This window comes from Notolepis coatsorum, assembly GCF_963971535.1.
Source record: "Notolepis coatsorum genome assembly, chromosome: 16".
Classification (NCBI taxonomy): domain Eukaryota; kingdom Metazoa; phylum Chordata; class Actinopteri; order Aulopiformes; family Paralepididae; genus Notolepis; species Notolepis coatsorum.
This window is the reverse complement of record NC_140180.1, coordinates 110,149,471-110,161,779: the sequence shown is the minus strand read 5'-3', so window position 1 is coordinate 110,161,779 and position 12,309 is coordinate 110,149,471. Positions and strand designations below refer to the sequence as shown.

The 12,309-nt window shown below is 39.9% G+C and overlaps 1 protein-coding gene across 1 annotated transcript; it reads left to right on the top strand.

Moving 5' to 3' along the window:
- Positions 1 to 2,036: 2,036 nt before the first annotated feature.
- On the top strand, positions 2,037 to 4,690 carry LOC311242289 (beta-1,4-galactosyltransferase 1-like). The gene has a single exon (XM_084331229.1). The coding sequence runs from the start codon at positions 2,173 to 2,175 to the stop codon at positions 3,175 to 3,177; it is 1,005 nt and encodes a 334-aa protein (XP_084187355.1). The 5' UTR covers positions 2,037 to 2,172; the 3' UTR covers positions 3,178 to 4,690.
- Positions 4,691 to 12,309: the final 7,619 nt, after the last annotated feature.

Here is a 12,309-nt window from a genome sequence, read left to right as displayed (position 1 = left end):
AGATGGGGGTTTCTAGGGGTTGGTAGTATGTTGTGTCGTTGAGCTGTCTGAGGGCTTCCTTCCTGTATTGTTCCTTGTTGAGTATCACAATTGCGCTACCCTTGTCCGCTGGTTTAATGACTATGTCCTGGTTGTTGGCTAGTTGTGTTAATGCGTTCTCTTCCGCTGTGGATAGGTTTGGTTTGGTCGTGTTCGAGTGTGTCCGTGTTATTTTGTTAATTGATTCCAAGTTATTTCGGATTAGGTCGTGGGTGGCTGCGTTAATTTGGTCATCTCGGGGTGTCCAGTCTGATGTGTGTACGAACGGTAGTTTGGTGTTCTTTGTTTTGTTCATGTCCGCGAAGAAGGTTCTTAGTTTTATTTGTCTGTGGTGCTGTGTTATGTCGTGTCTTAGTTTTTTTACCTTGCCCTTGTCTGTTCCCTTTGAGGGCACGAAGGAGAGACCTTTCATGAGGGCGTTGATTTGGTCTGTGGTGGGGTGGAAATCTGGTGCTAAGTTAATTATTAGCTTTTTCCAGTTTGTGGGGGCGTCTTTTTGTCTTTTTGTCAAATTTAGGTGTTTGTTCCAATTTCTCCAAATGGCTTTGCCCGTATCTTTTGTCCATTGGATTTGATCTTTTTCTGTTTTGAACAGTTCCCGTTCCAATTTGGGTACTGCGTATCCTGTTTGGGTGATTTGTTCATTCAGATTGTTTATGTTAATCAATGTTTGGCGTGGTAGTCGGCTGTTTGTGTTGATTAGTGGTATGTGTATCTTGGCGGCCGGGAAAGTGTTTTTTGCTGTTAAGCAGAGTTGTTGTAGGAGTCTGTGTGATAGTGTGGAAGGTTTTGTTTTCCTGTCGTTTAGGCCGACGGATAGTATTACGTGTTTAACTATGTCTGTTGTGGCTGTTTGGTGTTTAAGGATGCGTATGGCGTCCTTAATTTTTGCGTTCTGGTAGCTGTCTATTTGTATTTGGTTGTCATTGATGGGCGGTAGTAGAGACGTGTTTGTGTCCCCTAGAATAAGGATTTCGCGGCTTACCACCAGAGGGGTCCTTTTGTCCCTCATTTCTGTGTAGTCATGTTTTGTAGTCTGGCTTTGTTCCTCTTCGTTCTGTTGGTTTGTTCTCATTCCTTTGTTTGAGGATGTGTCGTGTTTTGGTTTATACCCTGGTTTTCCGATCTTTTTCTTAAATGGGTTCATGGTGCAGGTATGGTGCTTCTTATCTTCAAGTAGGGGGTGGTTTCTTTTCTCCTTGCGTCTTGATGATGGCTTGTTTTCCCTTTTTTTTGTGCGTTTAGAAGGTATTTCAGTTCGGGTTTCTTAAGTTTTATTCAGCTTTTCCGTTCGTTTGTGTCAGGGGGACCTTAGGGTGTTTGTTCCTATTTGTTGTGGGACCTGACTCAAAGGATTGGAGTTTGTTGCTGTGAAGCCCCTTTTTTTTGAATATACCAATCTTTTTTTCTGTTTTTCGGGTCCCTATTTTTTTGAAAAAGAGGAGAAGAAGAGAGGGGGGGGGAAAAAGAAGAGAGGAGAGGTATGTTGTACGTTATTGGGTGGAGATGGTGGTTGGTAGGAGTATGTATCTCCCTGAGTTCAAATTTTGAATTTTTTAAGGATGGTGTCCCTTGGTTGGGTTGTTCCGGAAGGTTGCTTTTGGATTGATGATGTCATGGTGATGTCATAATAGATTCTTCTAGAATTGCTCCTAGTTTGGCTGTGTCCGGATGTGAGATGACCGGGTGTTTTAGATTTGTTTCCCCGTCTATCGGATGGCCTGTGTGAGTTAGAGTTCCTGGTTTTCCCCCATCCCTTGTGTCGCCTGGCCTGGAGAGAGTTTGTGTCTTTTTGGTATGTAGTTCTTAGCTATTTGTTTAAACTTAGAAATTCCAGGTTTTTAGAACAGGGAGTACAATAACAGGGTATGGATGTGGTCAGTAGTTCCAGATGGTTTGTTTTAGTACATATTTCAGTTCTAAAACCATCTTTCGTGGATTGACATCATTCCTTTCTCCTCACCTCATCTCCTCACCTCATGACATTGACATGACAGGGTTCAGATGTTCAGACGTTCATCATCGTGGGGAGAATGAACACCACTTCGGGAGCTCTATTGTAGTGTTCTGACTCTACTTCACAATCTTGACCCAAATAATTCACATAGGAACAAATACTTGGAATTACTAAAGATGTGGAAGAAATTCTTTCCATGGATTTTACTTTTAGCTGTATTTTCGTTAATGCCCTATTGGCTTTACCTCAGCTATGTTAACTGCTGTAAAACGAGATCACCATATGGATTTAAATGGACATGGAGTCAAACCAGGAATGTCTCCGCATCAACGGTAAAGAATTCGGACGAAACAAAGCTGGTGACAAACTTGCCCCCCTGCCCAGACACATCTCCTCATCTGCTGGGTCCGTTCACCGTGGAGTTCAACTCGCTGCGGACTCTCGACACTATCCGCACGGAGAACCCAGCTCTCCAGGAGGGAGGACTCTTCAAACCCCCAGACTGCATCGCCTCGCAGAAGGTGGCGGTCATCATCCCGTTCCGCAATCGCTCCGAGCACCTGCTGCACTGGCTCCACTACCTTCACCCCTTCCTCCAGCGCCAGCAACTCAACTACGGGGTCTACATAATCAACCAGCACGGAGAAGGGACATTCAACAAAGCCAAGCTGATGAACGCCGGTTATGTCGAAGCATTGAAAGAGTACAACTATGACTGCTTTGTCTTCAGCGACGTGGATCTGATTCCTATGGATGACCGTAACACCTACAGGTGTTTTAAGCAACCTCGTCACCTGGCCGTGGCTGTTGACAAGTTTGGCTTCAGGTTAGGCTATGCCACTCTCTTTGGTGGAGCCACATCACTGTCCAAAGAGCAGTTCTTGAAAATCAATGGCTTTTCCAATCAGTTCTGGGGTTGGGGAGGGGAAGACGATGCTATCCAGCTACGCTTCACCTACAGAGGAATGCATATTTCCAGGCCTAATGAGATCATTGGCAAATGCCGGATGATCAAGCATCAGCGGGACAGGAAGAATGAACTTAATCACAGGAGACATAATCTAATGTATAATACAAGACACACCATGGGCAAAGATGGAATCAACTCCCTCAAGTACACTGTTGTTAACATCAAGAAAGACAGGCTCTTCACTTTCATCACTGTTAATGTTATCATGTGATTCATGGAAAGAATCAAGTGTAGCACTCAACACTTTGATGAACATTGTTACTCAGCCCTTCCTGATGACTTGTCGTACAGAACTTGTAAGTCGCTTTGGATAAAAGTGTCAGCTAAATGACTAAATGTAAATCTAAATCAATTCTGCATAGCTGGTAAGTAATCAGTGGTGGAAGAAGTGCACAGATCCTTTAGTATAAGTATAAATAAAAAATGTAATAGATACTCTGGTAAAAGTCAAAGTCCTTTCCTTCTACTGTGTGTGTGTGTGTGTGTGTGTGTGTGTGTGTGTGTGTGTGTGTGTGTGTGTGTGTGTGTGTGTGTGTGTGTGTGTGTGTGTGTGTGTGTGTGCGCGTGCGTGCGTGCGTCTGTGTGTGTGTGTGTGTGTGTGTGTGTGTGTGCGCGTGTGCGTGTGTGTGTGTGTGCCTTTTTAAGTACCTCACCCTAACCACTAACCTGACCTATAACCATAGAAACTGCATGCCTAAACAATACCAAATTCATAAATTAACATAGCTAATTTACCTTGTAAATATATACAAATATATTGACTAAATATACTCGTTAGTCATTAATGGCTTAAAATGTTTCATAGCTTGCATTTTCACTAGCCCCCTATGTGTTTTTCTATACATTTTGTCCATATACTGTAGTTTCAAAACATCCTCTCATGCTCGTCAACAAATGCAATTCCAATTTTATAAGCATCTATAATCAATTCAGTATTACATATTTTCACAAAATAATAATTTACGAGTCTTAGCTTTACAGTAATATTAAAATTGTGCAATTGTGTGTGTATGTGGGTGTGCGTGTGTATGTGTGCATGCACAGGATTAGTTTCTGGTTATTGTGGACAAAAGCAGTTTGGAAAAAGCAGATTTACAGGGTCAGAAATGAGGGTTTGGGTTGAGGGGTAAGGTTAATGATTAAGGCTCTGGCCTTATAGTCAATCACAATACGTTTAATTCAAATTTAGTTACATGGCTCAGCTTTTTTAACTATATCCTGCCTGCCTAGTCTACCCTGACTATGACCCTATAAATCTGAAACGTATCTGAAACGTATTCATATCCCTTTGAAAATGGACATGTCAATTTCTCACATCAAATTTGTGCTCAACTTTGGAGTAATATCTATTGCCTTTACCAGTAAGCTACTGTATATGGTTGTTATCTACAGATGCAGCAAGGTCTCTAGTTGAATATGATACCAGTATCTTCACTCAAGCTTTAAGTAATATGCAATATTCTTATTGTGTTATTGTCTTATTGTGTTATATTATTGTGTCTTAAGTGTTATTTTAATGAATATTGTCTATTTAAATTATGAACATTCTGTTTGTATGGGGCTTGGGACAACTATGCCTAATGATAGCCATTCCAAACGCTTGCAAGCTGCTGCAACAGTTTTTGGGTTGATACCATTAGTTATTCAGATTTGGTGCGAAACTGAAAAATGTTGACCACTCAAGAATAATAATAAAAAAGAGGTCAAAAGTCCTTCCAAAATACCATATTATTAAGACCATATCCAAGACCTTGAAGAACACACAAAGCACTTCAGATTTACCACCTGTGTACCTGCACATCTTATTACAAAACCTGCACTTCTTGTTGCATACCACCACCGCTTGGTGCATCCCGGTACACATGTTATAGTTCTTTCAAGATATTGTGTTACCAGGCTACAGGCACGTGCACACATAGAGCCCAAAGGGTGCTCGAGCACCAGCCCTTTTGTGCCTCGTAAAAAAGTGCCCTTTTTATGCAAAGTTTCTTTTTACAATTATTTTATTTACAGTATATTAAAAAATACAGAATATACAGCACTTCCGGTTTAGCATCAGCATGTAACGGTCGCATTGGTCATAGCTCCTCACCCGTTTTTTTTTTTAATTTTTGCTGCAAAAACCACTTTTTACAACACTAATGTGTTTAAACCTCAACGTATATATTAACTGAGATCTTCAACTAACTATATCGACTGAAAGAATCAAGATGGGACCAAAGAAAGATACACGCGCAGCAGCCAAACTAGCTACAGAGGATCCGCCTGTGGATACGGGCTCCGTTCGGGAATTGGCTGGAGAGATCGAAAAAAGAAAAACAGCTGAAATTGCCACTTCTTCCATCATCCCCGCCACCTCATCCGATATAGAGTCTCTTGCTAAACTAATAAAGATCTTAACCGATAAGGTTGATAAGGCTGATACTAAGGCTGACGTTATCAAAGAATCTATCGAATCCAAAATCGAGGATTTAAAAGTAGCGGCTGCAGTACAAACCGAACGCATTAATGTAGCTGAAGCCACCTTGGTTGAACATACACTGAGATTCATTAGAGACGAAGGGGCTTTAAATGACGGCATCGTGGAACTAACGGTGAAGATGGATGAGGCCAACGGGAAACTAACGGATACGATAGTTGACAACAACGAGAAGCGAACAGCTAAGATACTCGAAATGGAACGTCACTCCCGTAGATTTAATATCCGTATAGTGGGACTGGATGAATCAGTTGACTGCAGAAACGACTCTTTCGCGACAGTGTTAGCTCAAATCCTAGGATCAGATATCCTCTCTACAACACCAATAGTGGATCAGCGCTACAGAATTGGCATCCGAGACGACAACAACAACAAAGCGAGAGTGATTATTGCTACACTGTAAACATTTTCACCGTAAAGTTACAATAGCTTACAGGCAATATTTTGCATGACTTTTACAGTAAAATTCACAATAATTTACTGTGAATGGCTTCACAGCAATGTGTTGTAATTTCACAGTAATGGTAGTACAATACATTGTTGTAATTTCACAACTTCTTACTGTAAGAAATTACTGTGATATCACATTATTTTGTTGTATATATATTACAGCAATGTATTGTGACTTCACAACATCATATTGTAAGAAATTACTGTGATATTACAATACCTTCTGGCAATGTGTTGCATGACTTTTACAGTAAGATTCACAATAATTTACTGTGCATGGCTTCACAGCAATGTGTTGTAATTTCACAGTAATGGTAGTACAATACATTGTTGTAATTTCACAACTTCTTACAGTAAGAAATTACTGTGATATCACATTATTTTGTTGTATATATATTACAACAATGTATTGTGACTTCACAACATCAAATTGTAAGACATTTACTGTAATATCACATTATTTTGTTGTATATATATTACAACAATGTATTGTGACTTCACAACATCAAATTGTAAGAAATTACTGTGATATCACATTATTTTGTTGTATATATATTACAACAATGTATTGTGTATTTACAATAGCCTACATGTATTTTTGTAGTCCAGCTCCAGTACACTTCCTGAAGGTCACACTTTGGTTTCCTGTCATGATTAATCACGTCATCCTATTGTATCTTGACATGAAACTATTGTATGAGCTTCCTCCAGAAGTATACTGGAGCTGGGGACTATAGAATTATGCATGTCTATCATTGTAAATTGACATATATTTTTCAATTATTTTGTTGGCAAGTCTTTTGCATTACTTTTCAGACTTGCCAACAAAATAATTGAATAATAATAATTATTATATTATATAATTATAAATAATTTGGCAAAATAACTGTCAATTTACAATGGTATGCATAACTGTATAGTCCCCAGCTCCAGTATACTTCTGGAGGAAGCTCATACAATAGTTTCCTGTCAAATACTATTGGATGACGTGATTAATCATGACAGAAAACCAAAGTGTGAGCTTCTGCCAGGAAGTATACTGCGCTGGACTTCAAAAATGCACGTAGGCTATTGTACATTAAAAACAGTCCAAACGCACAAATGAGGTAAGCCAGCATTTATTGTCAAAAGACAGAATTATTACAAATAATTATATACAAGAATTACACGAGGTAAGCCGGCATTTATTGTCAAAAGACAGAATTATTACAAATAATTATATACAAAGAATTATATTCGTATTCTTGAAATGGTAAATGGCTGTTTTCTTTTTTACAATTGTGCACATTTTACCCATAGGAAAATCCTGCTTGTTGTACAAGTATCGCAGAGAAAATTCAAAGGTACTCACAGTTGCACAAGAGTTTCGGACAGAGAAATGCAATGGTTTGAAAGCTCGGCGTTGCTAATAAACGTTTTAAATATTATTTTATAAACTGCTGGTCAACACTGCTCAAAATGGCTTTAGCTGACTGATGATGTACGACGAGCGTTTCGCCATGCTAGCCTTCGTCAAACTGGAATAAGAGATACGATTATCCGGGCATCACGAAAGAAGAGGGGAAATCTGCAATACAACGAGAAACCAGTGTACTTCTACGAGGATTTCTGCCGCGAGGTTGTAACCCTACGAGCCCGTTACAAGTCAGTGATGTCTCGTCTTTTTGAGAAGGGGTTCCCACCTACACTACGCTACCCTGCGATTATTTCCATCATGGATAAAAATGGAATAAGGGTAAAACTTTCCTCGCCTGAAGAAGCCGAGGAGTACATGAGGGACCCACTAAGCGGAGGAGGCTAAGTCTTATTCTTCTTTTTTATTTTTTTATTACTTCGTTATAACTTGGACACCAAAAACGGCATCAAACAAGCTTTGATGACATTGATTTAGAGATAGGTTAATATGTGACGCTAGATACTATATTACTGTAAAGGTTCGCTGTTTGGGCCCGCTAGATTTATGGGTTTTATGCAAGTCATGCTATGTTGTTGACATTTTAGAATACTCTGGACTCTTTCAACGCTCTGTGTCATAACAGAATATTCTGGAATAATATCACCCTATGGCACGCAGAAAGACCTGGAACATAAACAACAATTTGTGACTATACACAAGAATCATATCTGGAAGAACAACAACCTTTACAATGGAATACTGCCCACCCCTGTTTGGGGGACGAACTGCATACACGTATTAAAAACCTTCCTTTTCATCTAGGTGTTTAAGTTTGGCAAAGTTAGATTAATATTTAAACAAAGGTTCTAATTTGTTTGAGGTTTCTATAATTTAGTTCTATACATCTTTCTTATCCTTCGGTGTGTTTTAACTTATACATGTTAGTATAAGGTTTAAGTGAATATACTATGATATATGATATTTTTTATTTTGATTTTATTATTTTAACGGGAGAGTGGCTAAGCCACGGGTGACATTCTATTAAGGTAGAATTAAGAGTTTAAGATCCTATGGCAAATTGCTTAGGAAAGTTAAGGATACATGGCTCATTCTGGGCTGACTGGTTGTGTAAGGGAGGGGGGGATTATATGTTTGGGTTTATATGTATGTTTTTAGGCTCGGCTCTCAACAGGACCTCAATAATTGGATATATATATCTATTGTGAAGTTTTACTCCAGACGAATTATACACAAGAATACAACAACATGTTTAGATTATGGCTAGTTTGAATATAATGATTTGGAATACTGGGGGACTAAATAAACAAAACAAACGCAAAAGCGTGCTGTTATCCTTCCTGCTCTTTGGCGGAACCAGATTGTTGATGAGCTCTGGTTTCTGGTCTCCTCCTCTACTGCCTGTACCTGTGACTGTGTTAGCTATTCCAGTCTGAAATCCTGGCATGCTTTCTGCAACTCTGTTGGAGGTAGCTGCAGTGTCTCTGGTGTCTTATACGCAGTTAGTGGTTTAGGTAGCTTGCTCACAGACTTTGGGACAAATTCTCTGCAATATGGTGACCTGGACATCAGTGCAGCACTTTTTGGGGAGTTTAGGTGTAAAGCCTTGAAAAACTGACTATGTTTCTGATCCTTGCTTCACTCTTGGACACTGGACTGTGGGACTCTCAGGTGTTTGTTTCTCTATAAGACAGATATTGCACAGCTTTAAAGCAAAACTTGGAACATATTATTGCACAGGTATTTTGCATTCAGTACTGTACACCTCTGCTCACCTGTCCCTGCAATGGCATGATCTAGTTTTTGCTTTTTAGATTTTGCAGATGAAAAGTCTATCATCGCAACTGGAGCGGCAGGAATCTGAAAGCGCGAGAGGCATAGAGAATAGAAACGCTTTAAATGTACCCCTACTTATACAACGGCATGCAAATTTCTCGATTCTGATTGGCTGAAACAGTCATTTTACACGTCTTTATTGGCAACAATTCCACGCTGCTGGCCCAGGACCCGCCCACAACCGAACCACATCACATCACTCCGCCGGATCACAAGAAGGTGGACAATAATCTTTACAAATGGATATGTTGATAGCGACTAAACGACTAAATATCAAGCGATTCTGTCACAGCGAATGTCTTAGTCGTTTAAACAATGTTGGATGATGTAATTGATGGGTCTTGAATCATTCTGTAACAAAAGCGGATTGATTGATTGATTAATTTTCAATTTTATTTTCAATTTCTTTTTCCTTTCGACTGTCAGCGCTCGCTCTAGTCTCCACCCACCGCCACCCCCCCCCCCCCCCCCCCTCACACACACACACACACACACGCACGCACGCACACACACGCACGCACGCACGCACGCACACACACACACACACTCTGCCTGCAACGCGGGGGATAGTCAGAGAGCTGGGTGCTGCGCTGTTCTAAGTGAGCATGGCCTATTGAGTTGATTGATTGATTGATTGATTGCTAATTTTATTACTGTACGCTTGGTTTCCAACTGGTTAAGTTTAGGCCCTCTACAGTAGGTTTAAAAAAATAAATAAAAGAATAGGGCGAAGAAAACATTTTTTTCCTATAGGGCAAAGAAAACTTTTTAATTTGTTTTACCTACTTTATATAGAAGCATCTAAGAATGAAGTTCTATGGAAAGTAGGTCTGCATTCCCTTAACAATTGTGTGTATTGAGCCGTACTGTATTGTACCCATTCTGCATCTGGTAATAAAATTTTCAATCAATCATTCCAATAATACACAGTTGGATGTGTTAGTTGGTTGGATGCACTTCAAGCTGCTTCCACATGAGGCAACTTCTCTCAATCATTCCAATAATACACAGTTGGATGTGTTAGTTTGGTTGGATGCACTTCAAGCTGCTTCCACATGGAGGCAACTTGTCTTTTTTGTAGTTGTGGGAACTACTTTTTCTGGCGGATGGTTTTTTCAATAAATCTTCGATTAATGTGTGTTTATTGTATAGAAATAAGGTTGGATGAATCTGGCAGTTGTATAAAAGCTTTACACCACTTGCAGTCGTGATTTGTGAACAATAAACCATGCCTAGGGGGGTCTAACGACCCTCGGCTGCGCCTCGGGCCTAACGACCACCCCTAGGCATGGTTTATTGTTCACAAACCACTCCTGCGCGTGATGTAATGCTTAAATACAGCTCACACTGAAACAAATGTAAATTACGTGCATTTGATTACCTTTTTGACATGTGATGGCATTAACCACTTGCACTTTTCCATAGTGCAGGACTCAGTCTCTCTCATTTTAACACCCACTTCAATGGCGAACGGATCATATTCAATATGTTTTGAGATTTTCTGATGATACCTAGTGAGTGTAGGCTCGTCCAACGCTTTTGCGTATTGACTTTCCATTGTTTTGAATCACTGTTCTTGACTTCCTGCCCCCCAGGTGAGTTTCGCGCATCATCAAAATCACTTGACTGCAAACAAGCTATTGTTGCTCCTACAGTATACTGTATGTTGGTGTAGACATGGTCCAATGTATTGTTGCTCCTACAGTATATGTTGGTGTAGACATGGTCCAATGTATTGTTGCTCCTACAGTATATGTTGGTGTAGACATGGTCCAATGTATTGTTGCTCCTACAGTATATGTTGGTGTAGACATGGTCCAATGTATTGTTGCTCCTACAGTATATGTTGGTGTAGACATGGTCCAATGTATGCATCAAAGAGAGCATTACGGATGTGGTGATGTTGTTTCTGACCAGAAAGACGACGCTGAACTCTGTCTGTCTTCTGTTTGCTGTGTCTTTCCTTTCTCTCTGCCATGTTTGTCCTCTCTCTGCTGTGTCTGTCCTCTCTGTCATGTCTGTCCTCTCTCTCTCTGCTGTGTCTGGCAGCGGTTTATTCTATAACAGGATACTGTAAACTAAGTAAACAGAACACACAGTAGTACTAGTAGTAGTACACACTGATTGCAATCTGCTTGCATAAAAACATTATATAAAATCACATTCTGAGGTCAGTGTTAAAGTGCCACATGGAATAGGTCTGGTTAGTGGTTAGAGTTAGAGGTGGTCTAGGTCTGGTTAGGGTATCTTAGGGGTAGTTAAGCATTCATTATAATTTATTATTATTTAGATAGATGGATGTAAAAGGCTAGACCAACTCTTAACCCCTATCCGGACCTAGACCACCTCTAAGTCACAACCCTAACTTAGGGGTTAAAGTTAGAGGTGGTCTAGGTCTGGTTAGGGGTTAGAGTTAGAGGTGGTCTAGGTCTGGTTATACTGATCCGATACCAGTGCATATATAAAAAAAAATATATATATATATATATATTATATAAATTATAAAACTTTTTTTTCTTTTCTTTTTTACAGCTACTGTTTATACTGTTTTTTTTAGTAATAACTAGAAAGTAATGGTATTTATTCAACAACAGGTGATTGTATAGATTAGTATTATTATCATTAATTGACAACTAAGCTCAATGAGTTCACCCACGGAATGGTTGTTGGTACATTGGTTCCGCACAGACGTTACACATTGTTGCGCACTTCCTATCCAGGCTGCTCCGTTTAGGTCAGCTAGTAGCAGAGGCTCTGTTGTGATTTTAAATGCAAAATAAATATTCAACATTCTCTTTTGAGACTCCGCCTCAGACTCTTATCATTTGGCACTAAAAGCTAAACATTGTCACCGGCATGGCTGTCCGCAACATGTCATTAATTGTGTGCAAGAGGTCGATCAGTTAGCCACATTAGCGTGAGCTAGGTTAGCCACTAGTTAACGCGAGCTAGAAATACAAACAATGTAACGTTACTGGTGAAAAAGTGATTTACCTTGGAATACTCCTTTGCCAACTTGCTGTACTTTGCTTGCAGGTCTGCAGCTGGATTATGAATAGTCCCAACTTTAGCCAAGGTAACGTTAAGCTAAAACTAGCTTTTCAAATAGCTCTTCAGCTAACGCTAATAACAGAGCTCCCTGTCACACTGCTCTGTCGGGACGA